At 42.3% G+C, this 25,724-nt stretch overlaps 3 protein-coding genes across 3 annotated transcripts in view; all 3 read left to right on the forward strand.

Annotated features, from left to right (window-relative positions):
- stumps (DBB domain-containing protein stumps) overlaps positions 1 to 10,914 on the forward strand; it is a 30,861-nt gene extending 19,947 nt beyond the window's left edge. The window contains exons 6-17 of the mRNA XM_014358480.2: positions 6,639 to 6,816; positions 7,013 to 7,400; positions 7,475 to 7,771; positions 7,842 to 7,977; positions 8,053 to 8,243; positions 8,379 to 8,451; positions 8,557 to 8,913; positions 8,982 to 9,398; positions 9,488 to 9,604; positions 9,682 to 9,776; positions 9,849 to 10,089; positions 10,191 to 10,914. Coding sequence (XP_014213966.2) covers positions 6,639 to 6,816; positions 7,013 to 7,400; positions 7,475 to 7,771; positions 7,842 to 7,977; positions 8,053 to 8,243; positions 8,379 to 8,451; positions 8,557 to 8,913; positions 8,982 to 9,398; positions 9,488 to 9,604; positions 9,682 to 9,776; positions 9,849 to 10,089; positions 10,191 to 10,792 — 3,092 coding nt within the window. The 3' untranslated portion in view covers positions 10,793 to 10,914. The remainder of the gene's footprint in view (positions 1 to 6,638; positions 6,817 to 7,012; positions 7,401 to 7,474; positions 7,772 to 7,841; positions 7,978 to 8,052; positions 8,244 to 8,378; positions 8,452 to 8,556; positions 8,914 to 8,981; positions 9,399 to 9,487; positions 9,605 to 9,681; positions 9,777 to 9,848; positions 10,090 to 10,190) is intronic.
- Positions 10,915 to 11,917: 1,003 nt separating this feature from the next.
- LOC106643394 (transmembrane protein 181) lies at positions 11,918 to 16,613 on the forward strand. Its single transcript, XM_014358505.3, has 13 exons — positions 11,918 to 12,151; positions 12,721 to 12,910; positions 13,023 to 13,126; positions 13,215 to 13,364; positions 13,579 to 13,681; positions 13,776 to 13,929; positions 14,037 to 14,117; positions 14,206 to 14,305; positions 14,386 to 14,513; positions 14,600 to 14,749; positions 14,828 to 14,930; positions 15,944 to 16,174; positions 16,248 to 16,613. The coding sequence occupies exons 2-13, from the start codon at positions 12,741 to 12,743 to the stop codon at positions 16,379 to 16,381; spliced, it is 1,608 nt and encodes a 535-aa protein (XP_014213991.2). The 5' UTR covers positions 11,918 to 12,151; positions 12,721 to 12,740; the 3' UTR covers positions 16,382 to 16,613.
- A 1,968-nt stretch (positions 16,614 to 18,581) lies between these two features.
- Positions 18,582 to 23,017, forward strand: LOC106643392 (caspase-1-like). The gene is made up of 7 exons (XM_014358503.2): positions 18,582 to 18,939; positions 20,412 to 20,723; positions 21,022 to 21,152; positions 21,334 to 21,575; positions 21,650 to 21,828; positions 21,914 to 22,043; positions 22,107 to 23,017. Exons 2-7 carry the CDS (start codon positions 20,412 to 20,414, stop codon positions 22,346 to 22,348), a joined length of 1,236 nt encoding a protein of 411 aa, XP_014213989.2. The 5' UTR covers positions 18,582 to 18,939; the 3' UTR covers positions 22,349 to 23,017.
- Positions 23,018 to 25,724: the final 2,707 nt, after the last annotated feature.

A 25,724-nucleotide genomic window follows, 5' to 3' on the forward strand; every position in this document is an offset into this window, starting at 1 on the left:
GAGACACTCTCGTGACCGAACGTAACTTTAGTTCGATTTACGCATGAGAAAAGTGGTACTTTTAAAAAAAAATACATGTTACTGAAACTTTGATTTTTCTCTATTTCATGAGTTAAAAATTTAATTTGAACACTATAATAATTTTGAATAACCAAGTAATGTTAAACACACATTTTTAATTGTCCAGAGCACGACGATTTATACATTTTAAACACGTAAAAACATTAAACGTGATTTCATGATGCATACTAATTTGTCAAATTGTTTTTTTTTGATTTCAACCTTGAATATCGGCCCCCTTCCTTCTACTCTTATGTGAACCATTTCTTACACATAATACAATAAGTTGTCTCATGGACGACCATGACATTGAATTTTACTACTAAAATGTCAATCAAAACCCATTATAAATAAAAATACGAGCTGTATGGATTGTAATAATCATTGCAAATATAATTAAGAGAAAATTGTTTAGAAATATTGATATAACCAATAAAACACGTATCGTAATTCAGGACTTTTTTTTGCAATGTATTAAACGTACCTACATAAAAGAGTATTATTATTACAATGTAAATCACGTTTCAAGTTCACAATAGACTTCAATCATTACGGCTGTACTCCCTATTTCTCACAAGCGCACTCTCCCCCTACGCCTCGAATGGGCCCGCAACAGGAACGGTATTTATAACCCCTTTCTAACGCGCGTCTGTCAACACATGTGGCGAGCCAATAAAAAAGCACAAATCACGAGAGCCGAAGCTTCAAAAGCACCCGCCCCACTCCTCTTTGGGGAAAAAAAAAGAAAAAAAAAATTACACGTTGTCGCAAAAAAAGGCACTCTAGCAAGCCGCATCGAAAAACCAAAGGAGAAAGCGTCCACGCATCGTGTACACACGCTCTTGGCGTAACGTGGACGCTTCAATTAAAAGACCCATCCTCCCGCTCTCTCAAAGTCTTCTTTTGCCCCCAATCAAGTGAGAAGAAGAATAAGCACGCTACGGGGAAGAAAAAAAATGTATCAAAGGAGGCCGATGGCTCGTCACTGCGTTTTTTGCCAATTCCGTACACATTATATATGTATACCCCACGTTATAAAACCCGTACTGCTGGTGGTGATCGCCTAATTCCTCGGCACATCGAGAGAGTCATACGACACTCGCGAGTCGGAAACAATGGGATATACTTAATACATCGCATACTCTTGCAAACACATACACGCACAAACATACACTATTACAACAAAATGTACAATAATATACACGTATGAGCGCGTTTAACGGGGTTTCTCTCTTTCCCTCTCTCTATATCGCGTGTACGAGTGTGTATAGATGTCCCCCGTAGTGCACTTTGTTGGCTTGCGGGTTTGAGCCGATCATCGGACAGTCCAGAGTCGCCAACGACGCCCGGCCGGATACGTATCTCACTGTCTTGTACCGATTAAAAAAAAAAAAATTTTCTCCTATTTTTGTTTGTACCAGCGGATCACTTTGGCGAATCATCGTCTGGCCCGTCTGTGTTACATTAGCGGGGATGTGCGCGCCCTTTTATCACTGACGCCGTTTAGCGCGCACAGGCTGACCGTTTGGTACAATCGCTTCTTTGCTGTGATTTTATTGCTCGGGGGTAGTTTTTATTTTGTGAGTGAACAGTAGGTATAGTTACTCGAAATGGCCGAGGATAACGATACCGTTTTGGCAATCAAGGACGTGGAGGCGACAAAAAGGCCCGATTTTTTAGACCTGTCCGGAAACTGTCCGCGTAAGTTTTATAACATATGTATATTATTGATGATTAACTAAAGGAAAGCTGGTTTCATTTTTACTGTAACGTTACAAATAATTTAATTGTAGGGAATGGGGTAAAAACTTTCTATACGAATGAAATGGTTTTTTTTTTTTTTTTTTTTTTTCAATTAATAATATAACAATTACAACTTGACGACTGGGTAAATGAAACAGCTGATTCAGGTTTCGGCTCAAGAAGAAATTAATTCGAGGAATTTTTTTCTACTCAAATTTTTTTTAAGGTATACCGATACTGCTATTTTATTTGAAACATTATAATTGCTCTTACGATTACACCAAGTAACCCACTGAAAAATTTGGCAAAAAAAAAAAAGTAATCTCCGATTTAGCTGCTTCATTTAGCCCTCTATTTTTTTATCCAACCACCCGAGTGTTAGTTGATAAAAAGCTATTTAAAAAAAAATAATCGAAAAGTCTAGAGAGTAAAAAAAACGCTCTCAGGCGTGGCAGACAATTATCACAAGAGAAGAGCATCACTGAAAAAAAAAAATTGACGTAAGCTCTTAATAGCAACGGAGACAGCCAATAATCCAAAAGACCGAAAGAGAGAGAGAGAGAAAAAAAACTTTTTCGCTGATGAATATTGTGAGTACGGATATAGGTGGTTGGCGAAGAAAAGTTCCTCCCGGCAGGACGCGCGCATCATTCAAAGACACTACGAGGCCACGACACGTACACACACTATATACCCTTTTATCCACTCTTGTATATGTTTATACACACATGTGCGTACAGAGCGACAGAGAGAGAGAGAGAGAGACATTACGTGCGCGCAAGCATCATTATCGAAAAGGTGACGGAGGGAGGAGGTATAGGAAGGCCGGAAACTCGGAACCGAAATGGGAAGGCACGCGTATACATTATCATAAGCACAAGTTTGCGCGCGTCACGCGCATACGCGTACATTGTATACCTACGGGTCTAGAAAAAAAAAAAAAAAAAAAAAAAAAAAAACGGAATGAGTTTATTATGGTGGTATGAACTGCGTGAGGAGCAGTCACGTGATTGACACCCTCTGTAGGACCTCCTGTGCAGGTATGGGGAGCTATTAGTGTATGAGTGATCGATCGAGCGTGTCATTGATTTTAAGAGGTGATCGATCCCATAGGACTAATGTATTTGTTGAGATTTGGATCTCCATGGATTTGTGGTGGTCGTTCAGCCACACGTGTGAGCTGTTATTTTGAGGCGCAGTTTTAGTGGAGATAAAAGGATAATGCAAACGTCATTTAGCTTTTATGTACTTTAGGAGTAACTAATCATTACCATACGGATGGAGGTCACAGATATGCGTAACAATTTTTGTGGATGTTCATAGTCACATAGGTGACGAGGAAAAAAAAATTTTGATTACATTTTGAGAAATTCTTCCTGGTACCTTGTAATAATAGAAAACAAATCTTTGGAACGAAACTATACGCTTCGGATGATTATCGATTTATTTGGACATAAGTGTATTCCGGAAAATGCAAACGTCCATACGCAGAGTCGTTTCCTTCATAGCAGGGTACCAAAGATACCCTCTTTCTGTCGGTATAGGTAAGTTACCACGTTTATTTTTTCGACTTTCAAATTCCAAGTTATACGAGCTCATTTTGACATTATTACGACCCGGTGATCAACCTAAAAAGAGCTTCTTCAGCACACCACTTGCGAGTACAGCTTCAAATAAAAAGGTAACCATACTCGAGTAGAATAACTCCCGGTATGCCTCTAGCCCGAAGCTCTTAAACCTCTCCAACCAGAAAGTCGGGCCATGTCAGGACATAACACTTATCCCTGGATCCTAATCGTGTAAATATTGTAACGTTGCCCCTATAGCATTGGCTTAAACCAGTGTATACATTTTTTCATTCATTTTTTTTAAGCCCATTAATTGTGGTGCACGAAAAGGTTTCGACGCACGTATATTACATTACTAACTATGGCGATGCTGCGCGGCTACATGCAATAAAGCAAGCTCCAACGAAGTATAGCAGCGCCGGTGGCGCAGCAAAATATTTTCGCGGTTGCCGCGCCGCGGAATGCGACGTCGGCTCGTGAGTGCGAGTGTGCTTTATTAATAGCCTTTTAATAACTCGGTATTTCGCATCGAGGCGACTTTCCGGGCGGAAATTAATGGGGATTTATTCTCGGACTCGGGGGAAATTGACGGGAACGCGGTTGCGGGGGTGCATTGTGTTGTTGAAAGACTTATTAGTAATGGACCCGAGCCCAGGGGGTTTTTCGCTGTCCGGAGAAATGAGATTTCGCGGGTTACTCTGATGTTGTATGGATCGTTGGGTGTATATTTTTTGGTGAAGAAAACTATATCACCGTGAAAACGAATAAATTGTAATTGTCATTCAATTGAGAAAAAACATTGTTTTCTCAAGCAGCAGGGACGTTAATTTTTGTCAAGGATCCATAACTGTACTCTGGGGGATAGATTTTCTGGATTTTTTAGCTCATGTCTCATCTGTTTTGATACTTGTTATAGAATAAAATTCAATCACTACGCGAGAAATCAAACGAGTGAAAAATGTCCCCGTACACCCACCTCAAAATATATACTTATACTTATACAAGATTCCGCGTACATGGGTACATCTTGTTCTCACTAAAAAAAAACCGGATACACCTCACCCCCTCGATTCGGACAGATACAAACGCGCACCCGAAAGATAGAGCCAAATAAACGCACAGCGGCAGGGAAACGGGAGTCGCTCTCTCCCTCCCTGCAATTGAAAGTTGCGGAGACTCGCCAGAGATGATGATAACACGCCCTCCTTTTTGTATCCGGCAGAAAAAACAAACGCACGCCAGAAGGGGATAAAACAAATTTCCAGCTGTTTCCAAAAATGCACAGCCCACGCGAATGTAAACTAAAAAATAGACCCCCCCGAGGGAATCGCGTGGTTTTACTGGGTCACGGTTGTCTAGTCTAGTACCTATACGTACAATCGCTTGATTCATCATCGCTCTCCAAAGCGATTGGCACGCAAACACGCGCTTTAATGGTTAATCAAGAGTAATGGACAGCACAACAAACGCGAGCACACGTTTTGAATTAGCCTAATTAATTCGATGTACGATCTTATATACGTACACGCACAAACGTACACTCGTCGTAAACTGCTTTTGGGGACTTTTTATGTGTATTTTTACTGCAGTGTAAATAAGAAGCCTCCGAGTTGCGTACCTAACTCACGAGCCGAAAGGCTGTACAGTGTTTCGAAAAAGCTCGTAAAAAAAGGGGGGGGGGAGTAAATAAAAGTTGGGGGGAGAGGCCCATCGGAATTCGGTTTGCGCTGGAAATTACCGCGCCACGTCCGTCCGTATACGAAAATAAAGAGAGATCTAATTTTTCTCCCTCCACCTTCCTTTTTCAACTCCCAGGGATTGAGTTACGGGCCTTAACTTACTCACGGCTGGGGTGGGTGTGGTGTTAAACGCGTGTATGTGTATACAGAGAGGAGGAAAAGAAATGGGTTACGCGATACGCGCGTGTCGCGTCGCGTGTGTTCGGTAAAACGATGATGATGATGATGTTGCTGGCGGTGGGAGGAGGAGCGCGCCGCCTGATAAAATATACTGCTCGGTGTACACGGTGGGCACCTATACTTCATCCGATGTATTTATAGGAGACGCGAGGCGAAAAAAAAGGGACTTTTTAACGAAGGTGTCTCACAGTACACTCGGCGAAATTTATTGGCCTCGCGCGGGAGTAACAACCGCCAACGTGATGCGAAAGTGCACCTGGATATCCTGTAATATCCATACATTGCTTTGACCCATGATATAATTGAACAATATATGTACGAGTCTTTTTATCTCAGCATAGAGGTATTAATAATGTGTAGAGAATAAAATTGTTGTTTGAGTGACGCAGTGCATGTGTAACACGTTGCCGTCCCCTTAAATCCCGCTTCCTGCCTTTGTCAGGCGTTTTATGGACTTGAAGTCTCACGTACGCGGTTTACAGTCGAGATCCGAAGATACGCTATCTCGACTCTCCCGTACTGCGCAGCCCCGGCTGCAATAATAGAGCTTTTAACCCACTGCTCTATGGTCTTCACACAAGTGCCGTAGCACACTTACACACGGGAGCGCAACAGATGGAGTATAGGGAAAAAGCGCGTTAAGCTTCCTGAGCGTTGAGGGGGAGAGACGAAAAAATAAAAAAAAAGCACGAGACTCCATTATCGTGGCCATTGAAATCGATTGTACTGCACTCGACCGTAATAACAAAACGACGGCGGGCGTAAAAGGACACGCGCAAGCCGACGCATTTTTTTTTTTTGTTTGTCCTACATTACCAGGTATATACATATAAGTTTACGTGTTTATATTACGTGGGTGCGGCTTGTTTCTTAAGTGTATATACGCTGGGAGGTGTTGACCGGGTTGATAGAGGCTTTGTTTACCTCCGCGGAGTATACGGGGATGAGTATAACTTTTGTAGTAGCTATAAGGGTATATGAGATGGACGTTTTTTCAGTATGGAGTCAGAATTTTCAGTAGATTAATCTGCCCTGAAAATAAATGGCAAAAAGACTATAGCTTTCCAACAAATGGCATTCGCTCAGTTGTTGAATTATTCGCAGTTACTTACCACGAGAGAAAGCTCTACGCTACAAAAGTATTGCGTGATAAAACATGAGCTCGCAAATATTTCCAATTCCAGGTATAGGAACACTTGTCCAAAATTCACAATGCACACGACACGGCTTCCAACACATGAATCTTTCGCAGCAAAAGAACTTTCATCCCAGCGCACAATTATCCCCACAGCGAAGCAAAAAACGACCCATGTCGTTCGTTACAATCATGGTTAATTTTGCCCCACAGGCACGCGTCACGCAACCACGACGTTCCTCGCAAAGCCGCCCGAGACAAGCAGCACGGCCATACGGGACGACGTAGTTTTCATCTCGAGCCGCGACAACGGAGCCTCGACCCTCTGGGTGAACTACTTGACCGCGTGCTTCGAGCAGATCAGCCGACAGCAGGGCAAGCCGCCCTTTAGGTTCGTGCCTTTTTTCCTCCCATCTCCTCTATCATCCATTTAATGCCCACAAGTTCCCGAGTTGATTGGCTGGCGAGATAAATAATTGAGATCTCCGATTGCGCTCGGCCTTCTTTTCCCCCAATTGGAGAGCTTGGCTCATCTTCTTTTTACTTCCAAACAACCCGAGAGTACCGATACAATCACGATCCCACAGAGTGCTGCAGTTGACGTTCGAGGAGCAGCTTGGCCCGGGCGCGGACGCGCGCGTCCGCAACTCGCGGCTGCAGATAGTCGTGGTGTGCCCGATATTCCTGGAGCGCGTGGTCGAGCGCCCGGAGCACGCCACGTCGGTCACGCGGCTGCTCAACACCGACCGGGTCCTCGCGATGATGCTCGGAGTCCAGGACAGCCACTTGAGCGCCAGCCAGAAGGCGAGCCTCGTCACGTATCCGAGCTGGCGCAAGTTCTTCGTCAAGGACCAGGACGAGACTTTCGTCGGCCACCTGTTGGGAGCGGCCGTCACCATACTCGGCAACGCGAGCGCCAATAATCTCAAGATCGACAAAACCGGGTTCTCGGTGCACCCGAAGAAGGTGAAAACGGTGAGTACGGGTCGTTTTACACGAGTCGGAGGTTTTGGATGGGCGTAAGTTGGATCGGTCATTCCTTCGAGCAGGGCCACAACCGGATACTCGCCTTGTTGAACGACCCACTGCAGCCCGAGGACACAGTGACCGTGATCGTGGACCGTTGCGGCGATGCCCTCGAAATCAGCCACGTGAAACGACGCAACCCGTACACGTTGCAGTTCGCCGTGCCCGAAAGCTGCCTCGACGTGTCGATGCTCGTCGGGGTGAGGATACTGCGAAACGGCACGCCCCTGGGCGTCAGACAGGTCAAGTGCGAGAGTCGCCTCAGGGAGCTGGATCAGATACTGCGAGCTCATGACAACCCGCTCGAGTTCATGTGTCAGGTAAATAACAAAGAGGTGCGTACTTTTGAGATCTCGACGGTGTTTACATTCGATTTTTCGCCATGTCCAGACGTTTGGCTTTCATCCCGGTGACAAGGATCAGCTGGACAACTGGATGGTTCACGCCTTCCAGAAGAACATACCGCCGTACTTTAATTTGCTGTCGACCCCACCTGGTGACCTTCAGCTCTCTAAAAACCACTCGAGTAAGTGTCTCTCATGCACCCGAGGATAGACGCTCGTAGATCCAAGTTTATATTAACTATCTTTGAACTGGGTAGGCTCGGAGGAGAACCCCACGCTTCTGCACTTCGCGGCGCGTTTTGGTCTGGAGAAGCTGGCCTGGCAGTTGCTCGAGTGCCCAGGCGGCGACATAGCTTGCGACATGAGGAACGTCAACGATTTGACGCCCGCCGATCTAGCCGAGCAGGCTGGGCACCTTAAATTGGCTCATCAGCTTCGCGGTTACATGGTGAGATCGCACACTTGCCTATATTACGATGACAATTAATTGTTTCACCTGCGTTGCCCCCCGACCTATACATAATATCATACTGAGTAATTAATTGTGTTTGGATTTGACACTTGAAATGTTTTGCGGTCACAGCAAATGAACGAATTCTCGAATATGTACAGCTACTTGAAGGTGATGAGCGAGAACACAACTGGCAGTGCTAATGGTACGTACGTGAGAAGACCCATTTCTATCTTCTTTCTTTTTTTTTTTTTTCGCCCACGAGACGATATTTTCATTCGTAAACAAACCCACGGATGTTTTGCATCAGGCTATCGTCTGCTTGCCCACGAGGCGTCCGAGCGACAACGGGAACCTTTGACGGCCGAGGAGGATGTCGCAAACCGACATCAGGAGGACTATTGTCTTCCACGGCCTCTGAGCGAGGCTTACTCGGTGCCGCCGGTGGCACGACCAGTGATGGCGGCTGTTCACACCTTCCCTGATTATTCGACGCCGCCTCCTCTACCGCTTCCGAACCCAACAGTCGCCTCCTCGACCGCTTCGGAAGCCAGTGACTCGGCGACACCGACCCCCATGCCACTGGGAGCCTTCGCGTCCACTTCGACGCTCAACGCTTCCAGCATGGACCTGCCATTGCACGGCTACTTGCAGATTAATCACGAAGGTCCGTCGTTTGCCGCTGAATTTTGATGGTCCGTGTAAAAACTTTGTCTAAAATGTCATTACCGGCAGGTCTGCGATCGCCCGACTCGACGCCGACAGCTCTCGCCTCATCCCAGTCGCTCAACCAGAGTCCCGAGGCTTCACCGGCCGATCTCAAAAACCCAGATCCAGAAAGGAGCGACCAGCTCAGCACAAAGTCAAGCCAGAGCGGGAGGTCCAGCAAGACTCGGGAGAGCGAGCCGCAGGACGAGCTGCTCGAGATCATCACCGACTTCAAGAACAACGTGTTCACCATCTCGGAGGTCGAGAGACTCGTTGAGAATTGGAGGAACCGCAACGATGTCCAGCAGAGTTTCAAGGATAAGCAGCGCCAGCTGTCTGCCATGAGGGACGAGTACGAGAGGATACAAAAGAGGATGAAGGACGAAATGAAGGCGCCCACGCCCTTCGACAGGATCAAAAAGTTCTTCACCAAGGGAAAAAAGGGTAGGTGGTGGCGATGAGATATTTGGCTCCTCTGTTTGTTCGGGTTTTGGGGCTGGACGATTGTACGTGGTGTGATTTTGGTTTTGCAGATGCGAAAGATTCTGGGGGGACGAACGATGATACGTCACAGAACAAGCAGAATAACGTCAATGCCAATCTAGCCGATCGGCGCCCCGTCAGCAGCCTTAGTCTCCACAGTGTCTCGAGTTAGTTTTTGTCCTCAAACTTTTTCATCGATTTCTCGACAACACTTGATGACAACAACGATTTCCCACTGTTTTAGGCTCTTCGTCGTCCGGTCGAATGAGCACCGTAAGCGGCTGCAGTGGCGCCAGTCTTGGTGACAGTGGCACGCATTCCGACACCGATGACCGAAGGGTAGGTTTAGCGTTCATTAATCTTGTTTCGTTTACAGATTTTGATTAATTATTTAACGTCAAATCATCGCAGCATGTCATACCGGAGGAAAAGTCGGTGGGAATCACAAGCTACGAGATCCCACCTGCTCCTAAACCTTTTAACGGAAGACTGTACCAACCACAATCTGCTGGACGAGTTTTACCATCAACGTCCGGTCGTCCGAGCGCTAGTAACAGCGAGTTGGACTTGCGACCAGTCAAGTCTTCGCAGTCCACGGTCGACGACAAGGATTACTACATCGCATTTCCCCCATCGGGTCTGCCCATTCACAGTGAGTCTTTTATCTGAATTAATCTCACATTCTGAATTTAATTGTATGGTACTGCGGCTACTGGTTCATGATGAAAAAAAACTAATTTTCACTGATTACAGCTTTCAAGCCCAACACTTCCAGCAGCGCCAAGGAAGTCAAGACACCAATGACCCCAACCGATTTTCCAGGTGCCGGTGCCAATACCGAGCAGTCACTGACAGTAGCCAACAGTAGCAAGGTCTACCTCAACAACAACTACGCAAATGTGCTGCCAATCATGACGCCACCACCTGGCATGTGCATACCCTTTCAGCACATGAACATCACGCGAGAGCCATTGAATAGTACCAGCAATAATAAGCCTACCAACGAAAACGGCAACGTCCTTACCATCCAACCGGAGATCCATCCAGAGCCGAGCAGAGCGAAAAAATTCGTGGAAACGCCGGACGAGGAGGACGACGAGTTGTCGAACGAAAATGACGCGAACAAAATGCCAAAGACGGAGAGCCCGAAGGTCCCGAATACCAGTCACGAGGCGGCAGTCACTGACAACAGGCCGGATTACGTAAACGTCCAAGTGGCAGCATCCGAAGACATAGCGCGAAACTTTGGTGTCACGCTGAAGAAGTTGCCCGTACCGCCGGCACACCAGCGCTGCGAATTCAATTTTTACGCGCCGGCTAACGCCGTGGCCAATGACAAAACTGCCGAGGACTGACTGAGCCCCTGAGCCGCACGAATTATTATTAATTTTTTTTTTTTTTCATATAGCGATGTATTCACGCTCCCTTGTGAAACACACAAAATATATTTATATACTCGAGTCACTCACACATTATATATATAATATAGACATTATACGTGCGTATACACGGTTGTTGTGCACGAGTTTTATTTTTTCTCATCATTAGATATAATATAGTGGAAAACATAAATTTGATCAAGTTGGAGGATGAATGTTTTTTTTTTTTTTTTTTATTAGTATATGTATATATAAGAGGAAAAAAAATAATGTGCCTTTATAAACAAGTGCGTTATTTACTGTAGTTTATCGTCGTATGGTAGCTTTTTTATCCGATGATTTGTATTTTTGTACATGTTTTATTATCGAACAAAAATGAGAAGGAGCAACAATGAATTGCGAACTAATCGATGAGCGAATTTTCATCGTCGTTGTGTCAAATATGTTGCTCGGATTAGTTGTGATTCGTAAGTGCAAGTGTAACTTTTTTTTTTTTTTTTTTTTTTATAATTTGATGAAACGACATTAGCTTTTAACATATGGTCCATGCCTTTTTTTTTCAGTAACTTTTTCGAGTATTTTGGTACACTCTGTCTGTGCAATAAGTATAAACAGTGCCTTTTTTATATACAACTGTATTTTTATTATTGTAACGTATTAAATAAATGTACGTATACCGAATTACAAACACAAGTGATGCTTAATTTCTTCCGCTTCGTAAGTAAAATTTATCTTTAATTTTTAAACACCAGTGACTACATGTCATGTTTTCAGTTTTCAATCAAAGTACCCTAATGATCCTCGTTAAATTTTCGAGGAAGGATAAGCGGATAATTTCACTTCTTACTAATGATTTTATACTAAATAGATGATCTACATGTTATACCTGCCACACTGCATCCACGATGGGTTCCTCCGTATACCTCACCTGCATCCACTTTCATACGTACTTACACTTTTGCACATAGTATATAATACCGTACGTCGCACGCGTTGGGGAAATAATCGATAAAACTACCCGACGCGCAGCCGCTGTTAAAAGTTTACTGTTGGGGTGGTAAAGCAAGCTCGCCGTCGTTGTCATCGGCTGCGTCGCGATGCTTTGGGCCACGCCACACGCCGCAAGCTGTGTGTCATAGTTCAGCTCCCCGCTGCTTTCCGGTTCGCCGAAGTTGCTGGTGTCGAAGTGTTTGACGTTTCCTTGCGTTTTTTTGATTTTTTCAAGGCTTCGCGGTTGCGACAAAACATGTGTCGAGTGGGCGAGGGGGATGAAGTGGAGTGCTGAGCTCGTGAAGTGGAAATAAGTGTACTGACACGGCTTGGAAACGGGCTTTGGTGAGTGACAGGTGGCTTAGGCTTCTTGCTGCGATCGAACACTATTACAACGGTATATTACTTGCTTTTCGGAAAACGTAACATGTTTTTCCTCGATATCTGTACACATTTCATTCGTTGACTCATTACATTCTGGTGTTAAAAAAATGGCTGTAGAAGTTTATTGAAAAATATTTTTTTCCAATAACTTGCCGAATCGTTTAGAGTTGGGTTTCAAAAAAAGGTTTGACCTACTTCAATGGGTAGAACGAATTGCTATACCCATCTAATCGATACGTACCATTAAATAGTTGAAAAAAAAAAAAAAAACTCTCCAACAATAATCCAAATTGTACTTTGACAAATAGATCTCTTCGTTCCATCGACAACTTCACATCGGCCCCCGCACCCCCTGCCAGCGAAACATAAACAACCACCCTAACCTTTTTTTTTCCCCACCTCCCTTGACCCCCACATTTGATACTACCACGTTAAAGATACTATTGTATCTGTTTTTTTACCCTTTTGCCGTTGCCGTAAAAAATGCTTCCACGTCGTCCCCGTCGTTACTGTTTTGGGCCCATTTGCAGGTCCAAGCGGGGCTACCAGGATGTCGAGTAAAATGGACGGGCTCAATTTGGGCTACTCTTACCAATTGCCCTCGGGGCGCACGAGCGGCTGGAACTTTAAACTACGCAATGCTCTGTCACAGTGCAGCGACGTTTTCAGCGAATTCAACAAATACATCGCACCCGCTTACCATCACGATCGTTGCGAAAGGTACCACCTAGCATTTGCTTCATATTTTTTACTGAAAAAAAAAAAAGCTTTGAGTTCCTGTTTTATAAAATTTGGTCTTATAAGCGGTTCTAACTGGTTCATTGAATTGCAGGTCTGTAAGTATGCGATTGTACTCGATGCACAAACGGGAATTCGTAATGGTGCTAGTTTCGTTTTTCGCCTGTTTCGGCTTAGCGGTGTTCATTGGACTCGCCGGTAAATACAATTAAACACTGCTTTTTGTCGAAATCAACTGTCTGTACTTTGAAAAAAATTTAACGATTATTATTTGTTATGGTTGTAGGACCTCCGATAACATCCATGACAGAGCAAAGAGCACACGTCAATGCGAGCGAAAAGGCGACGGGACCGTTTATCATGCACACCCCACCTTTATCTACTTACAACCAACAGCTGTGGGTGATTGCAAAGTTGTCCACGGCTAATAATGACGGTACACAACATTTGTCATTCTTTGTAAATACTCACATGTATAATGAACAAAAAAAAAAAGGAATAATAATAAGAATGACACGAACAAGTACATTTTAATACATAAATTACAAGCTTTGCGTATTATGTATATGAATGTGTACTTACATTTCCAATTTGTAATAATATTCATGTGGATAGTTGGAAAATGTTTAAACAATCGTTTCATTTTCTAGATGAAAGGTACGACAAGAGTTTCCAAGTGAGCGTATCGATAGATGGTATTACAGTGGACAAAAAGATCGAGCACCTCCTAACGCCAGATGGCGACCACAACCGGTAATTCGCCCAGAAATAACATATTTCTGCCCCAAACGTTATTGAAAAGCTTTTAAAACAATCAAATTGTGTTTCGTTTTTCGCTGGACCAAAGAACGAGGCATTTGAAATGCGAGCGTCAGTCCTGCGAGGAAATCGTCGTAGCGCATCTCGGATTTCTCGAGTACAGCCACTACGTAATCACGGTCCGTTTCTATGGACTCGAGAGCTTCCACCAGCGCTACACCATTCGAGATCTCACGTTCTACGTCAGTAAGCACTGATGAAAAAAAGGGGCATGATAATAATAATCAACACTCAAAATTTTAATTGACTATTTAAAAACGATGTACGTCTTTTTTTTTGTTCAATACAGTTCAAACACTATAATCCGGCCTTCACGCAAATCGAAGTGTGGTTCAGATTGATCTTTTTGATAATAACGTTTGTAGCGACGGTGAATAATTGTTAATATGCATGTATATCTATTGGTTCGAAACATAGATAAAATAATGTAAAGTAACAAATGCCTTTTTTTGTTGCAGTGTTGGTTCGGAAATGCTTTGAGGAAGTATCCGATACAAGACTGGTCCATAGAGCAAAAATGGATATCGGTTTTGTTGCCTCTGTTGATATTATACAATAGTAAGAGGAAAATATATAATTTGTTAGTTCATCTCGTGGTAAAACTGTACAGTTAAAAAAATGCAAATTTAATCGATTAGATCCCCTGTTTCCCACGATATTCCTCGTGAATTCCTCGTTGCCCGGGATGATCGACGCTTTTCTGCAGACGACCTTTTTGTGCGCTATTTTGATGTTCTGGCTGTGCGTGTATCACGGATTGAGACAGGTACAGTGGCTCGAAATTATTTAGCAATTGGTTTATAGTCCTCTGATGCAAGTAAAAAATATGCGGTTGCAATGTTTCATCGACAGAACAAATGGAAGATGATAACGTTTTACTTGCCGAAACTGCTGGTGGTCGGGTCGTTGTGGGGAGCGACTCTACTATTGGCCACTTGGTTGAGATGGTCGGAAATGGAAGACCCTACCTACAACTACGTTGTCGATACGTCCAACTACTACGTAAGCACGAGAAACGATATTCTAGAGACTGACGATGATCTTACATTCAGAAACATATGTACCATATTTTGTTTTTAGGGGTTCAAAGTTTTTTACTTCACCGTTGGAGGGATTTATCTAGTATACCTGCTGTTACTCATGGTTCGAGCTTACAGTGAGTTGCGATCCATGCCTTATTTCGGTAAGCCTTTTTACCATTGTTTGAACAATATTCCGTACACAGAAATAAAAGTCAAGGGAACGAAGCGCAGTGTGGTTTGAGAGTGGAGGCGTCCATAGCAACGAGAAGACCATAAGGAGTAGCCCGTGCTTTTGAATATTTCGTTTTTTGTCTCGAGGAAGGCGCAGGCGGGACTAGAGTTGGGCAAGAGAAAAAAAAAAAGAAGGAAGCTCGATTCTAACGTAAAACCGGTTCCTTTCTCCCCTCGTGCGAACAATTTCGCTTCAGTTTCGACGTTTTCAACGTTGCCAAATTTTCGGCGCAGAGTCAAGAGTATCGTTCCTCTGATGCTTCTACATTTTTTTTATACCCGTAAAAATCTCAATTTCAAGCAATGTCTTTTAGTAGTGTATTGCAGAAAAAAAAGAATCCTCGCGACTCTCGTTACAGTCTTGCGTGAAAAAGTAAAATTCTACCAAACCGCGCGTTCCCATTAATGTCCACAACGGAATATTTGTAAACCACACAGAATTGACGGACCTTTCAAGAATGTGATTCAAGTAAATTTCATACAATGTAGTGATTGTGCACGAAAACCAAACCGATTCTCGACAACCAAGCGGGCTACCATTTTTACGAGAACGCCAGACTCGACCCATTGCAAAACGACCAACAACGCCAAGCGAACGGTGGACGAGGAGACGTAGGAGGGGGACCGCTAGCCCCTCCCCCCGTTCAACACACTCACACACTAGTTCTGAGTCCCAACCAGTCGGTCTATACATTTTTCTTGTTGGCTGTATATATGCAAAGACTCATGAGCGCAGTGACCGTGTCTCTGGAACAGGTGCCCTTTTATCACTCAATTTTCCAACAGCCCATTGGCTCTGCTTCCAATGGGAGGCGGACTGTATACACCCGCGTGCCCTTTTTTTCTCAATTAATCAAAAATCATCTCCTACACCCGCGAAATTAGTCTTGGAAAATATTTGTCAGCTTTTATGTGAATGGCCGTTGTTGTTCTGCTTTTTCAGATCAACGCTTGAGATTCATGACGCTGTTCGTGGCGATAGTCATCGGGACGTCGGCGCTGATAACGGCGAGGCAGTTCGGGGCTGGTGTACTGGAAGACAGCTTCGTGTCGCGTCTGTCGACGCACTACAAGACCTCGGCGCAGTTCATGGCCCTCTACGGTCTCCTCAACTTTTACCTGTACACGATGACCTACGTCTACGCTCCCGGAGCTCAGCAAGTCTACGGACAACGTAAGTTTGGCTCGAGGCGCATGGATCTGGGAGGTACATTTTTTCCTCATGGTTTTTTGCTCCACCCGCGCAGATTCTTCGATAACGAAGGACAATCCGTCCTTCTCGATGATCAACGACTCGGACGAGGATGTGATCTACGGCTCGGATGAGGACAGTCGGCGGCCCCTGACCCGGCCACCTCGCAATGCCGACGACAGCGACTGAGCCAATGGGTTTTCAACTTTCTTTGTCCGTGGGAAGGAATGTAAAATCGCCAGTCAAAGCTCGGATGTTCCTCGTGCCTGCATAGACCGATGGTTGAAGGGACAATTGATTTGTTATTTGATACGCGTACCCATTTTTTTAACCTGCTGTCGGATCCACATCCGGCGAATGTTGTGTAAATACATATATTAATTTATTATACAATGATAAAAATAAAGACGGTATACATGCACACGTACTTTGTACTTTGGAAGACTTTAACGTTGATTTGGTCAAAGGACATACCCATGATTTTTGTTGGCTTTGAGGTCTTTGGGCCCAACTTTGGATGATTCGTTTGCTTCGAGAGTATTTTTTTCACTGGATTCCGCTAATCGAACAGTCGAAGCTGAAGAAAGGTAAGTTGTTGAATGAAAAAGTTCAATGATACATTCATAGCTTCAAGTGGTTGTTTGGCTCGTTCGCCTCGGAAAGTCTGTGGAAGCCATGGGTTCGCGTCGACGAAGGAAGAAACGAACAACGCAACACAAGAGAAAGAGGCGTGTGCATGCTCGGCCGAGAAGTGAATGGTGGCGGTGGTTACGCGGGGAGAAAGAGCGACACATAGAGCGAGAGAGAGAGAGCGAACACTGCTATTACACTACTACTACAACGAAAAGGGGGAGAATAGTCGCGGTTCGCTCGCTAGAGTTACCCACACGCTTTTACTTGTACTGTGTCGCCGAGCACTGAGATGATGTTGGATTCAATTTCTATTAGTAGTAGGCTTCTATCGTACAAACTCGGTACATGAATGATACATGATGACTCGGTACTTATTGTTGAGGCATAGGCCAGAAAATTTTTATATTTAGCTGAAATGTGATGAATGATTGAGTACCACAACTTGGTGGATCTTACAAACATAAAAAATAAACTTAGCAGATAAAATTACGTTTAGCACATGTTGTCGATCTATGTCAGATTACGTTACGGAATGTATATAGGTCACGCAACGTCTAAACTTTTTTTACCACCCCTCATGTTGTTGACATGATATGTGCAGACACAATGATCGATCTTCCCTTTAAATAATATTGAAAGATCTATCTATTATTAATATTGTCAACTAGTTTGTCACGTTTATACAATCTAAATTAATTTAATAAAATTAAATTTGTTTGAGCTTTATTGCATACGGGCACATTTTTCGTGTACCAGTTTAGATTCATTTAGATACATGTTAATCACTTATTTTTATTAAATGATATCTAAGAAAAATCGTGTTCCAAAAAAATCACTTTAGCCCTACATACTTGTATTCACGCGCGTGAAAAATACCACGTGACTTGCTGTCAGTAGAGTTGTCAGTGCATCAGTGCTGAGAAACATTGTTCGTCCCACCCTAATATTAAATGATTGCACATCGTAGCTATAACCAAGGCCTCCCTTGTTTTTTTGCTGATGGCTAAATAATATACAGAAGGTAATTAATTATGTAGATATGAAACAAAGGATCATTCATATACTTTGGTTTTGTTTGAATGAGATGCAGATAAAACATGTACAAACGATTTCTCGTCGTGAAGAGAATAAAAAACATTTTGGGACATTCACAAAAGAAATAGAAAAGAAGAGAGAGAGAAAAAAAAAGAAGAAAAAAGTATCGGGAAAACCCAACGAGGAGGGAAATTCTACCTGTTCCCGTCGGTTTGTTTTGATTCTCTATTCATGTCAAAAATATTAAATACCCTAAATGAACACGATATTCATCGAACTTTAAACTTCATTGATGTAAATCCTCAGTTTTCGTAACATTCCCACAACAAAGAAAAAAAAAAAAAAAAAAAAGAGAGGGAAAGAAAAAAGAAAAAAAATAGCGAGCCCACCGGGCTAAGGACGTTATTCCACCGTTATTCCCCAGATTTTCCCCTCGAGCAGAGAGAGCATCGGCATCAACAACAGCCCGCCCTATTTAAGGGTGCAAGGAAAAAAAGAGACAGCGTGTTGTTTTGACGATCGGAATCAAATTGAGAGCGGACTGTGGCGCGGTGAAAGGGCACCTATTTTCCTTTGTGTCAGGTCGGGAGTTCACCAAGTGGGAGAGGAGAAAAAATAAGGGGGGGGCCGTGTGTTGTCGAAAACACGACGCAGATGCGCGCGGGAGACCCTTCGGAAAACCCAAAAGCGTCACCAGTACGCTCCCGGTGTTTATCGCGTGCGCGCGCTCGTGTTCGGGATTCTCTTTGTTTTTTTCTTTCCACGTTGGGTCAAATGCAGGCCGATCGCGCGCTCGACAACACGCGTCGAATCGTCTCTTTGCTCTCGTTGCTGGAAATATTATATTATGCTCACGTAATTGCGATCCGATAGCGAAGGAAGTGACAGTGACGATCGATAGATAAGAAAAAAAATTATCGTGCGATGTGTTGACGTTTACTTGCAGGCACCGAGACACTGTTGCTTTGTTGTGTATTGTTTTGGAGTTTCGGAGAAAATCTCCCTTTTTTTTTTGAACGCGCGCGCGCACCAACCGCGTCCCTGTCAGTGTGCACAAGCTCTCGGAACTTCAAGCACAGGTAAGTGCGCGTTTTTTGTGTGCCCCGTCTCGAGTCCGAGCTTACAATTTTGCCGTCTGTTTGTTTACCTTTTGGCGAGCATGTATAAGTTGTTGTACACAATCTTTTGGAGCAACGACTCGGCAATGTGACTGGAATATCAATGTTTACGTGTGATTGTCAACAAACTGAAGTTCAAACTGTCAATCAAATACCAAAAATACATAATAATATTTATCAAAGTGCTTATTTAATCATATTTAAAAAAAAAACTTTTTGATTAAATGAAAAAGTTAAAAATTTGGTTTTTGTTTCCAAAAAACTACAACTAGACATTTCTTTCGATTGAGGAAATTAAAATATACATGTATTACGGCTATCGCAATTTGATGACAGAGTGGCGAGCCGAAAACGCGGGAAACAGAGAATCATCACAAACGAGATCACTTGGCAGGTGTTAGTTCTCGTTCTTAAATATCACAAACCTCCGATCCATGCAGTTGACGGATCAAACTATCCAAAAGGAGATAACTTTTATTGGTATTCGATAACGAGAATCAATAATCAATGTATGTATGTGATATACTTATCCATTTAGATAAAACTGCGCAAGCGCAAAGTGCTCGATCAAAGCGTGCTTTTTGATGCGTCATAACAAATCGGAGTCGAGCATCGACGTTGTGTATATATGTATTATCTACTTCAGCGATAAGTGGTGGAACTCACGTGTCTCTGTTTTATTTTCTTCTTTCTCTTCAAGTAGTAGATACACGTGACTTGTACGATTACGCGTCACGGACTATCGATTGTGTTATTTCTGAGTGTCAAAGTCGCGCCAATGTTGTTGCAACCATTCAATTAAGATTGTGCTTTTGATTTCCAATTTATTTTTTATATTGTTTTTTCTGAAGGCACACCAATTTTTCACACTTTGAGAAAAAAAATAATAAAAATTATAGAGAAATTCCAGCAAAAATTACCGTTCTGCTCAGTGAATCGGATGGAAGCTGGCAAAAAAGAAAAGTTATTATTTGTAACGGTTAAAATTATGGTTCGAAAGATAAAAATCATAGTTAGAAGAGTAAAAATTTATATAAAAAAAAGTAAAATTTGTCAACAGATCCTCATAAGGCTTACTGTTCCAGCATGGTAATTTTTTACTTTTCGAACCATAATTTTAATTAAAAAAACAATAATTTTTACTGTTAAAAATAATAACCTTTTTTGCTAGTTTGCATCCAATTTACTGTGCAGAATGGTAATTATTGTTGGAATTTCTCTATAATTTTTATAATTTTTTTCTCTCAGTGCATAATATTTTGTAGAAAAACACCTGTTTTCTGCATATACTATTGTGAAAATTTTGTGTGCAGCTCCCACACTCGTCTATTCCACACTTGTTGCGTATACACCTATACCCCGAAAAATTAGCAAACAAAGGCGCGTGACAAAAAAAACCAAATGATGTAAATGCAATTCGTTCGATCTTACAGATGATTTACGACAGCGGCAGCAGCGAAGACGAGGCGTGCCTCCCAACGACGCCAGCTCAAAACGTGGTAATCCCGGAGAAGCGCGCGCGCCGCACGAGCGACGTGATAGACAGCATAGGCGAGCCGAGTTACGGATCCTCGCCCACGCTGTCCCACTCGTCGGGGAGTCCGCGGTTCTCCTTCGACTCTCCCTTCTACTCGCCGACCGCCACCACCACCACTACTCCGGGCATTTTCCCCGGAACGCCCGCCACCGGCTACAGCACTCCGCAACGACCTCCTCAGCCAGCTCATTGGAACACCGGCTCGATGGTGGGCGCACGTGGATATCCCTACCCGGTCTTTTTTACGGACGCGCTCTCTCTTCCTCTCTCTTTTGGCGCCCCCCCCCTTCCCCGGGCTACACACGTGGATGCCGCCATGCTTTGAGCGCAGAGATGATGCCGATTTCTTCGCGTGGCTTTTTTTTTCTTTATGTTTTTAACGCTTGGATTAAACGATCATTCGTATTTAATAAAAACTCCCTTTGATCTGTCCTTTTGCACAATAAAAAAAAAAAAAAAAAAAACTTTATTTCAGCTGTAAAATAACCGATAAAGTTGTTGCGCAGGTCTCACCGGATCTGGGCTACTCCACTCCCGAGCGTTCGCATCACGGCATGTGCTACGCGGACGGATCGAGCCAAAAAATCGAGTTGCACGATGCCTTAGGACCCAGAACGCTTGGCGGGCAATATCCCTTGTAAGAGAAAAAAAATACATATATCAATATTTACTAACAAATAACCGATGCTATCGTTTCAACCATTCGAGATTGGGAAACCATCGTTTTGATATAAAACACTGGACCCACAACTTCAAGATCGGTAACCTCGTACCGATGTATGTATAAATCGCTCTACTGGTGATCTATTATGTTCCAGTTCATCCGTGGTGTCGGGACAGATGCCGGTTCCAAAGGACGCCGATCGGTACAACATGGGCCACCGGCAGAGAGGCAAGTGCGTGATTTTCAACCACGAGAGATTCGACACGGGCTTCGAGACGCGCGAGGGCTCCAGCATAGACGCCCACAGGATCGAACAGACGTTCGAGAGGCTCGGCTTCGCGGTCGAGATCTGCAACGACTACGAGTTCGCCGACGTCATGCAGAAAGTCAACGAATGTAAGTCGATTGGATTCGAGATCCTTTTGGGGTTTGAAAAATTCGCATTTAATGGTTACGTTGAAATAACGCAGTGAGCCAGGAAGACCACAGCAATAGCGACTGCCTCTGTATATTCGTGCTGACCCACGGGCTAAAGAACAACGTCATCTGCGCCAAGGACGCCGCGTACAACATCGAGAGACTCTGGAAGCCTTTCACGGCCGAGAGATGCGTCTCTTTGGCTGGAAAGCCGAAACTGTTTTTTCTGCAGGTAAAATGCCAAAGCAAATCGGAAAGCATCGACTGATCGGGGAGATTTTTTGTCATTTTGCGTAAATGTATACTCTTACTTGTAGGCTTGCCGTGGGGACAGTCTCGACGAGGGCGTTCGAATGCACAGTGCCAAAGTGAGCGAGACCGACTCGATCGACTCCTACAAGATCCCGACGCACGCCGATTTCCTTTTCGCCAATTCGACGGTGGAAGGTAAGTAAAAAATAAAGTACTCGTAATATATATGTATTCAAATCCACGATTTTCTCGTGGCAGGTTTTTATTCCTGGAGGAATCCAGTCGTCGGTACCTGGTACATTCAGAGCCTCTGCCAGATGCTGGACGAGTATTCGCCGACGGTGGACCTCGGCCGCGTGCTCACGATGACGGCTCGTAAAGTGGCCATGGACTTTGCCAGCTACAACGATTTGGATCCTGGGTTGCACGACCTCAAACAGGTGCCCATGGTTACCTCGACGCTCATACGAGACTTGTACTTTGCGCCCAAGGATGGATAGTAGCTGGGGACGCGAGGCGTCCGGGGGATCGAAAAATGTGTTCATACAAGACGATCGTTCATTTTTTTTTTTTTTTAATCAATTTTGCCGATCGAGCGCGACGTTTATTCACTTTTTATGAAGACACGCAATGAAGACAAGCGCCAAGGGTGAGCGATCGTCTATAGTACTTACATGTGTTCTCGTTTTGATGTTGTCTACGGAGTTTGATGAGAGGCAGGCCTTGTTTTGCGAGTGGCCTCGCGTCTAATCGACTTTTGTTCATTTTTGAGTCATATTGCTTAGTTGTATGCTTTACGTTTTACTTTAGTAATAATACATATGAGATTAAATCAAAACGTGAAGCAAAAAATTACAAACAAGGCCGATAAAAACGTCTCCGACTCACAATTAAATAGCTCGTGAAATAAATTATCTACGTGTACGCGTCAAAAACTTTTCTTATTTTTTACGGCTTATCTTTGATCAATCTGCAATTGTTTTCATTCCCATCGATTTTAAGGATTTTCTATGATCAACGCCTTAACGAAAAGTATTCATGAATTTATATTTATATATATATATATGAGTAAGTTCACAATCATAAATATAAGTATTATAGTATACGACGTATGTTTCTCGATGATAAAATATATTATATATTAACGTTTTAATTATAAAAATTTAATTGTAACCATTACATCATATTATAGTATATATATTGTAGTTTTTGTAAAAGCTTCTTACTTTTTCACTATTAATAAAAGTTATTTTCTACAATGTAAAAACCAACCCTAACCTTACTTCTTCCAGAATAAAAAATCGTACCTACACGCACATCCATGCGAAATTCATAGGTTACAGAACATTTTCAACTCTTGATTCAATAACCTCACAAGGCTATCTCTAAAATCATTGACGTTAAGTATAGGCTTGAAATTTCTGTGTACTTGAAATATAGTTTTTTTTTTATTTTTATTGAAGTATAAAGTTTAAAAAACATGTTTGAAAATATTAAGTGCAAACTGTCTGGAAATAAACATAGCCGCAACTTTGCCGACAAAGTTGATTGCTCTCACAAGACTCATACTTCAAAACATCAAAAGAGGGTCAATGTCTGTTATGGGTGAATTACAATTTTATACCATACAGTTTTGTGGTGCCGTATGTAATCATTAATAATGCCAATCATCACAATGCGTGTATTTAATATTCAGACAATGCGAACGTGATTTCAATGACATGTCCGAAATAAGAGGAATAAGTAAGATCGACGTGAAAAACCGAATAATTGAATTCCTTGGTTCGGACGCAGATTCCGAAGATAATTTTTCGGAAAGTGCTTGCTGTCGTGAAAATCCCGAGCCGAGGCCCTCGAAAACTACAAGCACTACGACAAATTCGGTCAAAGACATGAGTGAGAAATCCACGACAAGCTGTATCGTCCCGATACCCGATAATCCAAGATCGGAATTGGTACATCCACAGTATTCGTGTAACTATTTGTTATAAAACGTGCATCGTTCACTCCCATGTTGACAATGTCACAGTGTGGTTTACACTTTTTAGATTTTCTTAATTGTAATGCTAATCGCAGGCTCCCACGATTGCTTAGGAAAACTATTGAGTTATCGAATGGATCAGTGGGATGCGAAAACTTCAACAAAAGAAAACTATTTGCTCGTTTCTAACCTCGTACTCGTAATAATAAATATTTGAAAAAAAAAACAACATATTTTTTACCAGGGAAAGGTTGGCTGTTCCAATAGGATTACATTGGTAGAAGTCAATTCACCAGAGATATCTGTAACGTCAATCGAAAATAAAAAAAGTACTACGCTTGAGAAAATTTCTTCCAGCTTAAAACGAAGATTGGTAAAAAAGAAAGACATCCTTTCGCCATTGGTTCGCACGAAAATCAGTGATTACTGGAATCATCTCTATTACCATTGTATAGCATCAGAAATTTACAAGCGTAAAAATGAAAAAAAGTGTTACTGCAAGTATTTAACAACTTTTTTGGCGTGAATAGTATGATATAATTTATCAAGTTGCTGCATTACAGATTCAAAGAAATAAAATAAGAAAAAATTAATACCTAGTGATTTCTAATGATTACAATGAGATAAGACAAATGAGGGTCTAGCGAGTGTTTCAAATACAATGTGTATAATTCATCAAAGCCGATATTTCAATTATTACGTTTTTTACATTATTTAAAGCGTTGATGCGTTACCCAACATAATTTTACATACAAAAAAATAGAAGCTGAGCGAACTCCATTTTGTTACTTGTTGAGTATAATATAAGAGGATGGCGCGCATGCTCACTATTGGTAAATATCAAGCAGAGACAACGCCACCCTTATTCTGAAGAAAAAAAAAAAACTAGAATTGAATGCGAATCAGATGTGTGCAAGAACGAGCCTCCAAAACAACCTCAACACTTGAATCCACAAATGTATAACAAAGCTACACCTCGATTCTTTTCTCTTAAAAACCATCTCGACAAATAACACAACATAAGCATTAATTAATATTTTTTCTTTAAAAGATTCGCTTGCTCAATTTAACGAATGATGTATGTACGAGTGTTCTTTAAGTATTTGCATTTTCACATTATGCTCGTAGATTACAATATAAATGCACGTTGACTCTACATAGAAAAAAATGCGTATAATTCTGACAAGTTAAATCTAGTCGGTAAACAAAATTCGAGATTAAATGTTTGAGATAAAAATAAGCAACATCCAATATGTTTTATGTATTAACTGACATGGGGGTGAAATGTTGTAATCTACCAAATCAGTAAGTATTCACTTATTAAGATTTGGAGACTAATCATAATACGATAAAGCTTGCGAGTGTCATCTTGTTGAAACCAATTTATTCGGTGGAAGTTTAATTGACATTGTTGTATCTCGAAAATAAGTTGAAGGTGTAGTTTATGTATACATTTTTTGTATCCAATATGTTTTATAGTCTTGTACTGACATTATAAATACCGAAATTATTTTTAAATGGTAATGAAATCGTTATTAAGAGGATAATTTTGAGTATAAAATAAGTTTAAAAAATTGTAGTTTTTAAAGTAAAGTTATTTGTATGGTCCATTTTTTAAAAATTTTTTTAAATGTATAATAAATGCTTTAAAGGCCAAAAATTTTGAAACTGTTGAAATGTGATTTTATATTAGCTTTTTTTTTTATCAAATATTTTGGGACAGAGTATCAAAGTCAGTATTCCCGTAGATCTCGAAGGATATAAAATTTTTTTGACAACATTTTTTCTGTAAATGTTACTCTGCTATACACAAAAAAAGTTATTCGACGAAATCATTCATATTTTAACTTTTACATCATAATTTTTGCATAAAAATCAATCAACCAATAATTACA

Source organism: Copidosoma floridanum, unplaced genomic scaffold (genome assembly GCF_036245765.1).
Source record: "Copidosoma floridanum isolate Cflo_tuat_1 unplaced genomic scaffold, Cflo_Japanese_pri ptg000030l, whole genome shotgun sequence".
Taxonomy (NCBI): Eukaryota; Metazoa; Arthropoda; class Insecta; order Hymenoptera; family Encyrtidae; genus Copidosoma; species Copidosoma floridanum.

What these genes read in the sequence shown, in the direction of transcription:
- LOC106643394 (XM_014358505.3), top strand. Translation starts at nt 12,741, where the DNA reads ATGTCGAGTAAAATGGACGGGCTCAATTTGGGCTACTCTTACCAATTG. An exon ending in GGTGTTCATTGGACTCGCCG is followed by an intron (nt 13,127 to 13,214) that starts GTAAATACAATT and finishes TTATGGTTGTAG; the next exon opens with GACCTCCGATAACATCCATG. An exon ending in GTCCACGGCTAATAATGACG is followed by an intron (nt 13,365 to 13,578) that starts GTACACAACATT and finishes TTCATTTTCTAG; the next exon opens with ATGAAAGGTACGACAAGAGT.
- LOC106643392 (XM_014358503.2), top strand. Translation starts at nt 20,412, where the DNA reads ATGATTTACGACAGCGGCAGCAGCGAAGACGAGGCGTGCCTCCCAACG. An exon ending in ATTGGAACACCGGCTCGATG is followed by an intron (nt 20,724 to 21,021) that starts GTGGGCGCACGT and finishes GTTGTTGCGCAG; the next exon opens with GTCTCACCGGATCTGGGCTA. An exon ending in CTTGGCGGGCAATATCCCTT is followed by an intron (nt 21,153 to 21,333) that starts GTAAGAGAAAAA and finishes ATTATGTTCCAG; the next exon opens with TTCATCCGTGGTGTCGGGAC.